The sequence below is a fragment of the Periplaneta americana genome, chromosome 1, assembly GCF_040183065.1.
Source record: "Periplaneta americana isolate PAMFEO1 chromosome 1, P.americana_PAMFEO1_priV1, whole genome shotgun sequence".
In the NCBI taxonomy this organism is placed as follows: domain Eukaryota; kingdom Metazoa; phylum Arthropoda; class Insecta; order Blattodea; family Blattidae; genus Periplaneta; species Periplaneta americana.
Window position 1 is genome coordinate 156730762 of NC_091117.1, and position 16442 is coordinate 156747203.

At 36.0% G+C, this 16442-nt stretch overlaps 1 protein-coding gene across 3 annotated transcripts in view; it reads left to right on the forward strand.

The window, feature by feature from the left end:
- The window catches only part of LOC138702893 (cardio acceleratory peptide 2b-like), a 94987-nt gene that overhangs the window by 52534 nt on the left and 26011 nt on the right, over positions 1 to 16442 (forward strand). For all 3 annotated transcript variants that reach the window (XM_069830287.1, XM_069830280.1, XM_069830298.1), the window contains one exon: positions 9083 to 9175. In XM_069830287.1, coding sequence (XP_069686388.1) covers positions 9083 to 9175 — 93 coding nt within the window. The remainder of the gene's footprint in view (positions 1 to 9082; positions 9176 to 16442) is intronic.

The window sequence follows — 16442 nt, forward strand, 5'->3', positions numbered from 1 at the left end:
ACGTCTAGCCGCGAAACCAGGTGGCCCGGGTTCGATTCCCGGTCGGGACAAGTTACCTGGTTGAGGTTTTTTCCGGGGTTTTCCTTCAACCTAATATGAGCAAATGCTGGGTAACTTAAGGTGTTGGACCCCGGACTCATTTCACCGGCATTATCACCTTCATCTCATTCAGAAGCTAAATAACCTGAGCTGTTGATAAAGCATCGTAAAATAACCCACTAAAAAAAAAGACACAGGGATACAAGTATTGATTCCACGGCATGACAAATGTCTCAATTACAGTGGGGAATATGTTGAAAAATATCTGAAAAATATATTCTGTATCTGTTCCAATAAATCTTTGCATGACATTGTGTTTTCTTTCTGTAAACGAACCCAGGCAATCTTACTTTCTGGGCGGCTCTCGTAATTTCGCTCGAGTGGCAAACATTTGCATACACTTGTAAGCACTTGTTTTGACATTATTAACATGGTGGAAGGAAAAAAATTAACTTTTTTATCTGCCCCCCATGAGAATGTTTGTTTTTGAGATATGTCCCATCTTCGTAGTAGCCATCGCGAAAGAACATCGATCTTCTTCGTTATTTTAAGACTTACGTACATAAAAAATGTAATGCTTTCTCAGGTCACTGGCGCAGGCCAGGAGTTGACGAGTTAGACTCGTGATTCGAGGCTGCTTTCGGACGTGGGTTCAAACCCCGCTTGAGCTGATAGTTTGAATTTTTTTCTGAGGTTTTCCCAAACTGCAAAGTAAGTATTAGGTAATCCCCTGGAGAATCATCGGATCCACCTCATCAAATACCATCTCGCTATCACTAATTCTCCCGACACTAAATAGCCCTGCCGTTGATACAGCGTCATTAAATAATCAATTAAAGAAATTCATGCATACTTATAGACAGATTGTCAGCTTTGTTTCCGACTTATGGATAGGCTATCTGCTATCCAGTGTTGGGCAGACTGCTGCACCGTGTACATGTTTCACGCCGAAGTGATACCATAGCACATGAGAATGGGTAAGGATGAGCGAGTTGTTTCAATAATGCAAAGAAAGTGAAATAAACCACGTAAGTGTATCATTATGGAGACCACTGAGAAGTCCTTATGATCCATCCTACATCTCCATACTGCGTATTACTATGTTTTATAGTGGCGCTAGTGGGATTTTCTAACAGTGGTATTAACTTTTCCACACACTAAACATTGTGCTCCATTTCCTACCTCCGATAACAAAATGTAATCACTTTCTCACAGAGGATTCAATTGAGACTTGAGTGTCGTTTAACAACACTCGTGTTATCCGTAATCCAAATGACTGACAATCGATCACTACTTTAGCGAGACAAAGTTAAGAGCCTCTAGAGCTGGCCGGCATGTTCCGAGCTCTGTGACGTTATACGACGGAGCCGCCACGCTCTTTGCTCGGCAATGTCTGCATAGTGAGCACAGCGTGGAGAGAAGGTTCAACTGAATAGTGGCGGTACGGAGCCTATGCACTGACAGAGCGCGATCTGAGAAAGTATGGGAACAGCACAATTACAATTATTTGTACGAAAACAAAACTGTAACAAAATATTTTGATTTGTAATCAATTTAATGTATTTACAATAACATGAAATTCATAATACAGCTCGCTGCAGAAGCGTTCGCATATATAAATGAGGCTCCGAAACTGCTATAAACATACAAATATAGAAATAAATACTTTAAGCCAGTGATCGGCAGAATCAGTGCTCTGTGACGTCATCCCTCAGAGCAATCGTACTTTCTTTTAGGAACATCGGTGTCCAGAGCTCTGACGGCGAAGAATAGCTTCAATACTGAACTCTACAGTGACGACATGTAATTTCGTGCATATGATTATTTTATACAATTTTGTTCGTTTTTGTTTCTTTTTCGAGACAAAAATGGTTTCTATATGAAACATTCCTTAGCATATTTTGGGAAAGCCATTGATTTAATTCCCAATATGCTCAGTCGGTTTAAGAGAGCAACAAACGATTGAAACGATTTTAGTTTCGTCCTTTAAATGTATATAAATCTGATCCGAAGAAATGTAACTTTTCGTTCTGCAAAAGGAAATTTACAATGTTACATTTGTTCATATCAAATTTGTGCACATTTAAAGTATAAAACTAAAATTCTTTAATCAATTATTAATCATAATACACAGCTCTCTTAAATTGACTGAACATATTGGGAATTAAACCAATGTCATTCACAAAAATCCTATGAAATATTTCATATAGAATAATTTTTATCTCGATAAGGAAATAAAAACGAGCAAAATTGTATTTAACTTTTGTTTGGAATAGTTCAAAGAATAAGCTCCTGAATTTAATGACATTACGTACGGGTCATCGTTTATAGATACAATACAACGTATAGATAAAATTAGAACTTAACCAATTCCCCTGAACCACTTATTATTATACAACTGTAATAGCTTGCCGCTGCGCGATTGCTCTGCTCCTCTTCAGGTGCTCATCTAGTCTGACCTTGCTTCGACGTCACAAATGCACAACCTGCCGACCACTGATCTAGAGGTGAGGCCATCTTCAGAACAATGAATGCCAGCGAAAACCGAAGGCATACGATGCAATGCAAATACACACGAACACCCATCCCTATGCTACACCGATCAGTCTTTTCCTACCCATAAAGCTTTAATTTCACGGTCATTGTCAGTTTTCACCAATCATAACTTATTATATGTCATCTTTGCTTGCTCATTTAGATCGCCAGTGGTACTTGGAAAATAAACAAACAATTCACACTATATCAGAATTCTGCCTTTCCTCGCAGAGAGGAAGAATGGCCCAGTCGACTGTGAAATACGGCCTCGATGACACTTTACTTTGAGCGGGACGTGTAGACATCGGAGCGCACGGGAATATTGCTCGCTTGGCCAAGTGGCGAGGTTTCGTTTCCAACTTGTCGCATCGTTTGTCAACGCCAACTATATCTCCAGCATCTTGATCGCTCCAGATGGAATTCTTTTTGATTTATAGAACACACTTGCGTTTAGGTATTTACCTGTCTAAAGGATTCTGTCTTATAGCTGACCTTAATTAAAAATGTAACTTTCTCCTCATCATCACCATGTAACTCAGGGTTAGAATGTGGGCGTATCATTCCGCGGTCTCGGGTCCGATTTATGTGGTTCTTCCGTTTCCCTTACTTCTTAATTTTCTTCCCACTAACACTTTACATTTCACATTGAATTTTTTCCCTCATTTTTTTTCACATATAGTAGAACGTCGATAATCCGAACGCCAATCATCCTTTTTTGACGTAGAACTACGTCTTTCTCCACACCATTTATTAAGAAGGGTAACTTGGGAATTGCCAGTCAAGTAAAAATGCAACCCTTCATCGTTAATCTTTGTATTTCCCTTGGTCTCCTTATATTCCCGTTTTTCTCCTTGTCTTTCCCTTAATCTCCTTGTATTCCCTTTGTTTTCCGCGTCTTCCGTTTATATTTCCCTTATTCTCCTTGCATTCCTCTTGTTATTCGTGTTCTCCCTTGTTCTCCTTGTGTTCCCATTATTCTCTGCGTCTTGCCCTTGTCTTCCACTTGTTTACCTTTTATTCCTATTGTTTCCCTTCTATTCCCCTTGTCCTCCTTGTATTCACCTTGTTCTCTTCCTCTTGTGCGCCTTGTCTTTCCCTTGCTCTTCTTGCCTTCCCCTTGTTATCATTGTAGGGGAGACTGTTGTACCTTGAAACACTTTTCACTTTTTTTTTAATTGATTGTTGTGTTAGTGATTATAAACTTTATTATAAGAGCACAAATTCTCATCAATTTAAACAAAAACTAGATTTTAATTTTATTATTAGACTTTTAAAAGAAAAAAGTGTTTTTCTGAGTTTTAGTGTGATATTTTGTAAATATTATATTCGATAATCCGAACAAATTGAAAATCGGAACTGTCACCGATCCCAATTAATAATATGGATTATCGATGTTCTACTGTAATTTCACTTTATAAAAGTGTCTATGGTATAGAGAGGCGTGCAAGTTTTGATGATCCCAATGTAAATGACCGACCAGATGTATAGCTTCCTACTGCTACGCTCACAGCCAAGGCACAGCGCCGGTCTCGAGGTTGACGCTCACTGACACGAACAGACCGGAACGGAACGAACCGAACCGAAAATATTCTACGAGAGACGTATGCATGTATTTTAAACGGTAAACGCTCACTTGTTCGAACGGAAGCAATCGCCTGCCGGTCCTGACGAACAGGATTCTCGCGACACGACCCTAGCGGAAATTTCTAGAACGGCTGATGGCGATCGTCAGTATTCGTATGTCTTCGTTGATCTTCGGAAAAAAGTATATTGGCTGTTCCCAGTATTTTCCCACTCAACACGTGCTGGTACATTGTTCAGTCAGATTATTCTTAAAATGGACAATGAAAAGTTAATTTTAACAGTGCTAATCTCTCTTCTGTGCTGATTGATCTTCGAAATGTAGTTTTCCCTTTATTATTTCATGTGCTAATAACAGATGAAGTTCTAAAAATTTTTCTTCGCTCATACGAAAGTACTGAAAAAACATTACTAGATCTTTACTTAAATCTGGGAAAATATGGCTAAATTCACCAAAAAGACTTTTTTTTTTTTGGATAATATTATGAACCCATATTTTTGTCCTCCTTTTCTTTTTTTCCTCCTCATCAACTAAAAAACTCAGTAAAATAAAATCATCTTCGGAACCGCTATTATCACTACTATCCCACTCCATGATTAAACCAGACTGCCTGTTGACTGTACCGGAATATTCGAAGCAGTAAGCGTCAGAGCTTCTGCGGAAGACGGACTGCTGTAAATTTCTATTCAGGTCGGTTCGTGCCAGTGAGCGTCAACCTTGGCAAAATTCGATTCCTTTTCTGTAGATCTAGTGATGTTAGGAAACCATGTGGGCCATATCTGTGATATATGTAGGCTATATTCTGTCGTTGAAGTTCTCTCGTCGCATCCCTTACTTATCTCTTAGATTTAGCCCTGTAATTTATAAATTGAACTGTTTATTATTTATAAAAGTAATGTTTTTAAGGCAGTGCCTTACGGTGAGCGATACTATCCCAACAGTATCCTTTGTATTCCCATTTATTCTATCTCACATTTTAGATGCGAGCTCTATCACAGCAGAGGACTATGTGTATAATATTACATCGAATTAAAATATGAGTAAAAGGAAATAAAATAAATTGTTTCAATTGCTTGCGCTTCTTTTTGAAACTTCCTGCAGCGAAAATGTCACTGACAAAGTAAAATTACGTTACTAGATTTTATTTATTGGGTTATTTTACGACGCTGTATCAACATCTAGGTTATTTAGCGTCTGAATGAAATGAAGGTGATAATGCCGGTGAAATGAGTCCGGGGTCCAGCACCGAAAGTTACCCAGCATTTGCTCGTATTGGGTTGAGGGAAAACCCCGGAAAAAACCTCAACCAGGTAACTTGCCCCGACCGGGTTTCGAACCCGGGCCACCTGGTTTCGCGGCCAGACGCGCTGACCCTTACTCCACAGGTGTGGACGCGTTACTAGATAAAAATAAAATTCAATAACAGTTTCACTTGCCGTTGATGGTCCACTCTTTCTTGCATCCTGTCGAGTGTTTCGCTTCTAGGGCTCTTGTGTCTGTGTTTATGCGTTGCATTACAAATTCGCTGAATTATTTGACGCCAACTCGTCAATTAGAATTCGATTGATGTTAGCCGGAACGTTTCGTACTTGGGCAGCAAAAGTAATAGCTTTTTATTACTTTACATGCAGGCCTATGATTTCGTGCCGCAAAAATAACATCAAAACAAACAAGGGAGCAAGAACAAAACCTTTAAAATAAAAATAGACAGAAAAACAGATGAAATGAATATAAATGAATACAAAAAAGTAAAAAATCAAATCACCCTTCAACTTCGCTCACAATACACAATGAAACAATATATTATTCATAGACAATGAAATGATGTTGAGACTAGGCTTATACACGGTGATTCACGAGGATTTACCGCCACTTATGGAGCTTATTGCCGAAGACATTGAGCAAAAAAAGTCACATAAACATGTGTCCTAATATTAATATTTTCAGAGTTACACTAATTTGAAGTTGTTAGTAAAATACGTTTTTTCTTTAGTTAAATGGAGAAGGAACTATTCAGGAGTATCATTTCTTTAATTGGCTAGTATTCTAAAGCTAAAAATATTTGTCAGTTCCTTTGTACAGATTTTGTTTTTTAATTTCTAACTAAGAATTACATTATTCTTATGCACTTATAAAAATTGTTACAAAACATATGACTTTAGGAACTTGATTCTTTACAGTTGTGGCCGGGAGGAAAAAGGTCTGAAGTAAAAATTTTATATTTTTCAGGAGAGCAGTAGAAAAATGAAATTGGTGTCAATTATAGAGTTTTTTAATTAAGAGGTTTTTCGTGGATATTATTTGGTTTATTTTTCTTCTAAAATAGCTAATGTTTCTCATTTAACAATTTTCTCGATTATTTCCAAAAATAGCCGCACTTGAGCTCTTTTAAGACTAGAACCCAAACTGAATAGAAGAAACTATTTAAACATAAACCCTTTTTCATGTCAAAATAAATGAGAAATGTAAATTATTATGAATGAAAAATAGGTCTTAAACAATTATAGGACTGTTTACCCTGGTGCTTAAAGCTTTAAAAGGAAAGAGCATCAGTATGTGATAAAATGGCTAAAATACAAGTTAGACCTTTTAATAGGGAAGCATGGAAAGTAAACATGTGATGGTTTGTAAGAAATAAAGTATTAAATATTCTTAAGTCTTTTATTCTGTGTGTGCTCGATTCAGAAAGTACTTAGGACATTTGGTAACGCTCTATAAATCCAGTCAGGAATCTTATTTGACTTTAGCCGTTTTACCAGATTGTAGAGAATTGTTTCCGCTTTCAGAATATATAAAAATCTCATTTTCACAAGAAATTGACTTAAGACCTTTTTCCTCCCGGCCAACATAGTATCCTATGTACAGTCTTAAAGAATTTACAAGAGCGGCGTCATGTGTGATAAATGCGTAAGAAAATGTAATTTTGTAGTAAAAACTCGAAAAAAATCCGTACGAAGCATCTGTGGAATTCACAATACATTTTTACCTTCAGAATACTAGCTAATTAAAGAAATTATACTCCTGAATAGTTAATTCATTTCCTGTAATATTTTTTACTCTTAAAGCTAAAGAATAACAGTATTTTACAAACAACTTGAAATTAATGTAACTCTGAAAATATTGAAATTGGAACACATGTTTATATGATATTTTTTTCTCAGAATGTGTTCGCAAATAAGCCCCGTAAGTGGCGGTAAATCCTTGTTAATCACTCTCTATATTGGAATAGTAGTGCGATGTGAATGGCAGACAAACCTAAATTCTCTATTTTTCAGATGTGACTATTTATCACTTTCTAATATCTATTTCGAGCGAGCTTTACTATTGCTCTCCTCAAGCCTCTTCCTTCCAAATCTTTATCCATTCTCTCTCTCCCTGCCTGCAAGATTTTCTTGATCTTCCTATTTTTCTTTGGCCGTCTTTGTCCTTTCGTCCTATACAAATAAAAAAAAATACTTGAATAATATTTTAGTCTCTACTGTCTTACTATATCAACACTTAATTCCATTCAATCAATAAGCAGACATCTGCGTAGCTCAGGCAATAGCGCATTTGCCTGCTAATCTGGAGCTGCGCTTGGGCGTAGATTTGATTTCGTTTGGACTGATTACCAGGTTGGGTTTGCCCCAAGTGTAAGGCAAATGTCAGATAATCACATGACGAATTCTCGGTCTCATCGTTCCAAATACCATGTTGCTATCATCAATTTCATCTAGCTAAATATCTTAGTAATCAATACAGTGTCGTTAAAAAACCAACTTAAACATATTAAATCTCTAACTTCAGTTTTAGTGATTTGTTAGATCATGTTATTTTGCTAAAAAATTCATGTCCATGGCTATTAATTTATCAGCATCTCTTTGAACAAGCCATATGACACTCCTATCGAGAAAATCGTAATTGTAGACACATGAAAAAAAAAAAAAAAAAAAACTACCGAAAAGGCACTGGTGACACTTTTTAACAAACGTTATAAGATCATCAGTGAAATTGTCCGGCTTTGAAAACACACGCCTAGAAGAAAAAGGAGATCATACACTTGCTCTTGGAGTTATTGTGAAGAAAAAATATTTGTTCTTTGCCCGACATTGAAGCGGCGTTCGCAATAGATATCAGATTTCTGATGCATGAAGCTGCTATTAGGAAGGATTTTTTTTTCGAGTACTCCAATTACCTCTGTAAATATCATTTCAGTGTTGCTACCATTACCTCAGTATTACTATCTTAACATCTCTGAATAATCTCTATAGTTTTACCAACTGACAAGCAAACATTCTCATGGGGGCAGATAAAAAAAGTTAATTTATTTTCTTCCAGTATGTTAATAATGTCAAAACAAACGCTTATACAAATTTTGACCACTCGAGCGCAATTACGAAGGCCTTAAAAATAAGTTCGTTTGGGCCGTTTACAGAAGGAAAACACAACTTCAGTGGAAAAATTTCTTGGAACAGATACAACAATTGTTGAGCTATTTTTCAACGCATTTCCTATTGGAATTAAGACATTTATCATACCATGGGATCGACAGAGAGGTGTAGACGGCTGTCACACACTGGTTCCGATCCCAAGCGGCAGACTTCTACGACACAGGGATACAAAAGTTGATTCCACAATGTGAAAAATGTCTAATTTCCGGTGAGGAATATGTTGAAAAATAGCTCAACAATTGCTATATCTGTTCCACTAAATCCTTTCATGAAATTGTGTTTTCTTTCTGTAAACGACCGGAGGGGAAACTATTTTTACGGCCCTCGTAATTGCGTTCGAGTGGCGAAAATTTGTATAAGCACTTGTTTTGGCGTTATTAACATGATGGAAGAAAAAAAATGACTTTTTTTATCTGCCCCGTGAGAATGTTTGCTTTGAGCTGAGAGAGGTTGTTATGCGTATACTGTAGATCTAAGCACGAACTTTTGGTTTCAGGTGATCCTACTAACAGCAAGAACAGAAGAGGAAGTTCTTCTGGACTCATTTCTATGCCTAGAGTGGGAAGAGCTTTTCTAACTCTGACACCAGGTGAGAACATGAATTGTATATGTGTAGCTGCCTACAAGACCGGTAAAACTGGGTTCGATTTTTTCTAAGAATTCCTGCAGGGATCGTGTCTAAATAGTTGTTGCTAGACTCGCCAATAGACCTCGTTTCACGAATGCAGTATTTTATGACAAGTTGGAAATCCAATTTACTTTGTCAGTTAAAATGCAACTAAACTAGATCCATTCTATTTTTATAGTTTCTTTGTTAATTTATTTTCAACTCGAGTGGACAGAATGTGATTAGTAGGGATGGAAAGGAATCTGGGCAATGATTGCTTATACTGCCTTTTCCATTCAGAAATGATAGTTTTATAGATAGAATTTGTGTTTACGTATACGTTCAAGACGTATGTAATCTATAGGTCTAATATTTTTGTAATATTACAATTTATACATATTTTTTACATATTTCTGCAGTATTATATTGATGCATTTTAACTGACACTTTAAATTAAAATTCATGTAGCCCCCCCCCCCATTGCACTTTCCCATTATGCGAAATGTAAAGTGAAAGAACTATGATGCTATAAAATCATTTTCATGATTTCTATTATCTCTAATGCCGAAGCAATTGTCTTAGGCGTGCCGTCTGATTCTGCAAAGCGATCTCTTCTAAATTATTGAACGAATTTAGTTAATTTTCAGTCTGAGTCAATTTATTTTTTACTGAAAATAAAAAGGGTTCTTATTTTAAGTCAATAACACAAAATGACGATTTATTAAAAAATCAAATTCGATAATTTTCTTCCTTATTTTCGCGGAAATGCACATTTGCATTATCCCTGATGCCAAGAAATGGGTTTAGGCATGCCGTCTGTTTCTCGTATGATTCTGCAAATTCTCTAAATTCTTCTAAAATTCTAAATTCTTCTTCTAAATTATTGAACGAATTTAGTTAATTTTCAGTCTGAGTCAATTTATTTTTTACTAAAAGTGAAGAGTTTTAATTGGAAATCAATAACACAAAATGACGATTTATAAAAAAAACAAATTCGATAATTATTTCCATATTTTCGCGGAAATAGATGTTTGCATTATCTCTGATGCCAAGAAATACGTTTAGGCATGCCGTCTGTTTCTAGTCTGATTCTGCAAAGCGATCTCTTCTAAATTATTGAACGAATTTAATTCATTTTCTGTCAGAGTCAATTTATTTTTCACTAAAAATAAAGAGTTTAAATTTGAAATCAATAACACAAAATGACGATTTATTAAAAAATCAGATTCGATAATTTTTTTTATTATTTTCGCGGAAATGCACGTTTGCATTATCCCTGATGCCAAGAAATGGTTTTAGGCGTGCCATCTGTTTCTCATCTGTTTCTGTAAAGCGATCTTTTCTGAATTATTGAACGAATTTAGTTCATTTTCAGCCTGAGTCAATTTATTCACTAAAAATAAAGAGTTTAAATTTGAAATCAATAACACAAAATGACGATTTATTAAAAAATCAAATTCGGTCATTTTTCTCTTTATTTCGCGGAAATACAAGTTTGCATTATCCCTGATGCCAAGAAATGGTTTTCGACATGCTGTCTGTTTCTCATCTGGTTCTGTAAAGCGATCGTTTCTGAATTATTGAACGAAATTTGTTCATTTTCAGCCTGAGTCAATTTATTTTTTACTAAAAATAAGGAGTTTTAATTGGAAATCAATAACAAAAAATGACGATTTATTAAAAAATCAATTATTTATATTCAAGTGTTAAAAGTAGAGTACGAAATATTCAACATGAATTATCGATAATTTTCTTTCTTATTTTCGCGGAAATACACGTTTGTATTATCCCTGATGCCAAGAAATGGTTTTCGGCATGCCGTCTGTTTCTCATCTATTTCTGTAAAGCGATGTCTTCAAAATTATTGAATGAGTTTAATTCATTTTCAGTCTGAGTCAATTTATCTTTTTATTAAAAATGAAGAGTTTTTATTTGAAGTCAATAATACAAAATGATGATTAATTAAAAAATCAAATTCGATAATGTTCTTCATTTTTTCGCGAAAATACACATTTGCGTTATTCCTGATGCCAAGAAGTAGTTTTCGGCATGCCGTCTGTTTCTCATCTGTGTCTGTAAAGCGATCTTTTCTGAATTATTGAACGAATTTAGTTCATTTTCAGTCTGAGTCAGTTTAATTTTTACTAAAATAGTTTTTATTTGAAGTCAATAACACAAAATGACGATTTATTAAAAAATCAAATTCGATAATTTTCTTCCTTATTTTCGCGGAAATACACGTTTGCATCATCCCTGATGCCAAGAAATGGTTTTCGGCATGCCGTTTGTTTCTCATCTATTTCTGTAAAGCGATCTCTTCTAAATTATTGAACGAATTTAGTTCATTTTCAGTCTGAGTCAATTTATCTTTTTGCTAAAAATAAAGACTTTTAATTTGAAGTCAGTAACAAAAAATGACAATTTATTAAAAAATAAAATTCGATAATGTTCTTCATCATTTTCGCGGAAATACACGTTTGCATTATCCCTGATGCCAAGAAATGGTTTAGACATGCCATCTACCTATTCGTGTGTGTCTGTTCTTCTTTTCGTCTTTATACATCGATTTCTTCTGAACTATTGGGCTTATGTTGTTAATATTTAATATCTACGAGTCAATTGATATGGGAATGATGCACATGAAATATAATTTTAATATACAATTAATATATATTTACTTGAAATCATGAACATAAAATTACTGTGAGGTCAAAGTCCATCATATGGTTTTTATTTGTTATCTTACTTACCGTAAGCTTAAGAGAGAAGTGAATAAGCTGCTAAGTAAGGCGATCGTTATTAAAATTGTTTACAATTTACATTATCGGTATTTAAAATTCGTGTATTATTATTATTATTACTATTATTATTATTACTATTATTTTTATTACTGTTATTACTATTATTATTATTATTATTATTATTATTACTATTATTATTATTACTATTATTATTATTATTACTATTATTACTATTATTATTATTATTATTATTATTATTATTATCAGCCGAGTTTTCACAGGGGGATGTGAAACTAGTTCGCGACATCGTCACGGAGCGGCTGTGAAGAAACATTTACCAATGTGATATTTTCACTAACCTCGCGAGAATCACTACACAACCTTTTGTTAAAATATTGTAAAATTGAGCTTTGCAGTCGGTTAGACATATCAATGAACTCGGAACGATAATTTGAAGTTTATATTAAAAATATGAACTGTCAAGTGCACAAAACGTTAAATAACGTTTCACAATAAAGTCAGAACTCAAACTAACGAAATGAGTTTAAAATCGACAATGCACAATATTTAACAACACCTGAACTTCGGAACTGTCAAAACAACCTTTCCAATATGTTTCACAAGTTAAGTTTAATATTGTGTCTTCTTAATTTTATTACAATGTCGGTACTAGGCGATAGGTCTCTCTATATTAAGGATAGCATTGTTATAACCTAATATGAATATGTCGCACCACCAAGCACAGAGATTATATCGAAGGAGGGGTAGAAGAATTATGCCTTATATCGATGTAGATTTTGTTACTCTGACAGTGAAATATTAGAGAAGTGGAAACGATTATGGATGAAAAAATACTCAAATGTAAATATGTAACTTTTTTTAAATTTCAAGGCGGGGCTCAAACCACCTCTTGTGTACGCCCCTAATGACTATAAACTAAATTATTTCTGATTTTTATTGCGAATTTTATCAGAGTTCCGATAGGCGCCACGATATCTTCAGTGAAGAGCGTCTCATTGTTATTTAAGGTTATTTTTCATCAAGATTGTGCAGCACCTCTCTTCCACCATCATGTACATGAGTAGGGTAAAGTTGCCTAATTCCGTGATACCCCTAACTCTGTGATCCTTTTTTAAATTTGAATGTCAGTCAAAGCTTTGCCGTTCGACCGTATCGCCAGATATCTTTCTCGAAAGAGTGCATCTTTCGCCTACTTTTGTGACATCGGTGAATTTCCTAGCAAGATTCCCAATCTCGTGATATTGAGTGAAAAAAACCGTGTCACGGAATTGGTCAACTTTACCCTACCTCAACAAATATGTCCCTCAATGTTTGATTGACTGTTACACTGTCAAAATGTTAAATGTTATGTTTTATTTAACGACGCTCGAAACTGCAGAGGTTATATCAGCGTCGCCGGATGTGCCGGAATTTTGTCCCGCAGGAGTTCTTTTACATGCCAGTAAATCTACTGACATGAGCCTGTCCATTTAAGTACATTTAAATGGTGTCGATCTGGCCCGGGAGCGAACCCGCAACCTTGGGCATAGAAGGCCAGCGCTATACCAACTCGCCAACCAGTACACTGCCGAAGACCAACATTTGATTAGGTGGCCTCCATACTCCGCTATACTAAACCCTGTGATTTCTGTGTTAAGCCTCCACGGCCTGTGGTGGGAATGACGTTACCTTTACAGAATTGCATGGCTCTTCGAACAGATACAAAATGATTACGCTAGGCTATTTGAATCTAAAGCGAGTACATAAACCGAAATACCTTTATCATTACGTATAACTGTTTAATATAAAGTGCAAAATATAAGAAAAACAGCTATTAATTAACATAACTCAACAAGTTTATTCATGAATCTCACCGTGGGCACCGTTTATCATTCTCAAACTATTCAACGGTTGGTCGAGTTCTACCAGGTGTTAGCATCATTACGATGACACGCTGTTCACTGCATTAGATATGCATTGTTTCAGTGTCTGTAAGTCTGGAATTGGCATTGTGTAAATCTTTTATATAGCTCACAGGAAATGATCCAGTGAATTTATATCGAAAGATACAGTTGGAAAAATCACTAATCTTACGCATGCGGAATTCTTATCGAATTGACTGTGAAACGATGTGATTGCATGACTTCACAGACCCCATTATTAGTTGATTAATCTGATATTAATCCACTGAAAATATGGAACGCATCTTCTCTCTTATGAGTGTTGATTCATCCATTTGGACATTGATATAGGTACTTACAGCTATACTACAGTAAAACGTAGGTTCGATGAATTTAATTGCACTGATATGTAAGCCTATGAGCTAACTTTTACATTGAATAATATGAAAGACACTTTTTCAACTTTCCCAATAACGGGACTACCTCATTGGACAAAGCATAATTAACACACCGAGTGAAAACAAAACAGACCACAAAAGAGAAATGAGGGGAACGAACAAAAAAGGGAAATTAAGGACAGGAAAGATAATAGCATACATATAATAGGCCTAAACATAGTAAACAAACAGATTAGACGTTCAAACAAAAGTTCTTCCTTTTTAGAAAACAAAGTACAGGAAATATTTTAAAGTGCAAGTGATCCTCTGTAAGGGAAACATCACGAATGAAGTCGTTGTTCAGCTGGAACTTCTTGCAGAAACTGACAAAGAGGCGAGGTATTGTGCCCCTAGCGTCAACCATTAGCCCAACTACTTCAATGGAGGTGAGGTGATATTCCTCCAAATAGAATGGAACTGTGGGCTCATAAATTATGCATTTTTCTGCGTGGACTTCAGCGGGCTGTTGTTCCTGTGCCTCGAACCTAACTTTCGAGTCGATAATGTAGGCAAATGTAGAGCCTAGTGAAATGGCAAGCATGTCAATTCGCCGACAGGATCCCTCTTGAGAGATGCCATGGATTCTTCGTGCACAGTGAGACCTTTCTTCCTCAAGGCTTCGGCAATCATGGACCTGATTCTGTGATGTCTAGAGTTCCGCAGCGTCTCGCTGAAAGCATAGGCACCCAAAACGTGGCCAAGAGTTTCAATCTCATTGACGCAACGACGACAGTGGTTTCCGTCACGGGACCTTCCTGGTATAGCACGCAGCGGACAAACATTAGCTGCCATTTTAAGAGCTAGTCTTCATTCACTGTTAGTAATTCAGATTGCATCTACCCATTGGGCAGATTCTGAAATCCCTGTAATCGCTTGAAGTCTTCCGCGACCTTGCAGGGCCTTCTTGCTAACCTGAAGTTATCTGGGGAGAATAGAAACTATAAGATATTCTGTGCCTTAGTGGGCAAAGCCTTTACATGCTTGTTGTCTTGATTATACCTTCATTTAAAGTTAAAGAGTGACAAGCGACAATAGGCCGATTGAAGTAACGTCTTTGAGATTGTGCATGGAAATTAACTGTCAATTTTTTAACATGTAGTTACAATAAGATTAGTTTCATCAAGAGCTATGTAATAATTGTCTAGCCTTAAGTTTCATGATCTCTTAGTTGTTGTATAGAATATTTTAAAGAATCAAACAGTTTAGTCGGATGGTAGTGCGTTTGTCTGCTGTTTGCAGTTGAACTCGGGCATGGGTTCGATTCTCGCTTGAACTGATTACCTGTTCGGGTTTATTTCGAGATTTTCGTCAATTGTAAAGCGAATATCAGGTAGTTAATTTCGAATTCTCGGTCTGATTTCGCCAAATATCATTTCGCTATCACGAAATCCATCGACGCTAAATAACATAATAAGTATTTCATACTTACTTACTTACTTACTGGCTTTTAAGGAATCCGGAGGTTCATTGCCGCTCTCACATAAGCCTGCCATCGGTCCCTATCCTGAGCAAGATTAATCCAATCTCTACCATCATATCCCACCTCCCTCAAATCCATTTTAATAATATCTTCCCATCTACGTCTCGGCCTCCCCAAAGGTCTTTTTCCCTCCGGCCTCCCAACTAACACTCTATATGCATTTCTGGATTCGCCCATACGTGCTACATATCCTGCCCATCTCGAACGTCTGGATTTAATGCTCCTAATTATGTCAGGTGACGAATACAATGCATGCAGTTCTGCGTTGTGTAACTTTCTCCATTCTCCTGTAACTTCATCCCTCTTAGCCCCAAATATATTCCTAACCACCTTATTCTGAAACATACTTAACCTATGTTCCTCTCTCAAAGTGAGAGTCCAAGTTTCACAACCATAAAGAACAACCGGTAATATAACTGTTTTATAAATTATAACGTTCAGATAAATAAATAAACATGTTGAGTGAAATTTAAAAAAATTCAATAGCAATTAGTAAATGATCCATTTCCATGGCCAAAAGTTTATAGTAGTTTGTATGGAATTTGAAAACGATTTGTTCTGAAGGAGGATTTCATTCATGACAAGAGTTTGTCATTATTTGCCAATAATATCCATTATGAAAAACTACGTACGTATATTCACTAGACTCCCAGGCCTGCACTATTAACTCAATTGAGGCACTGCTGATTT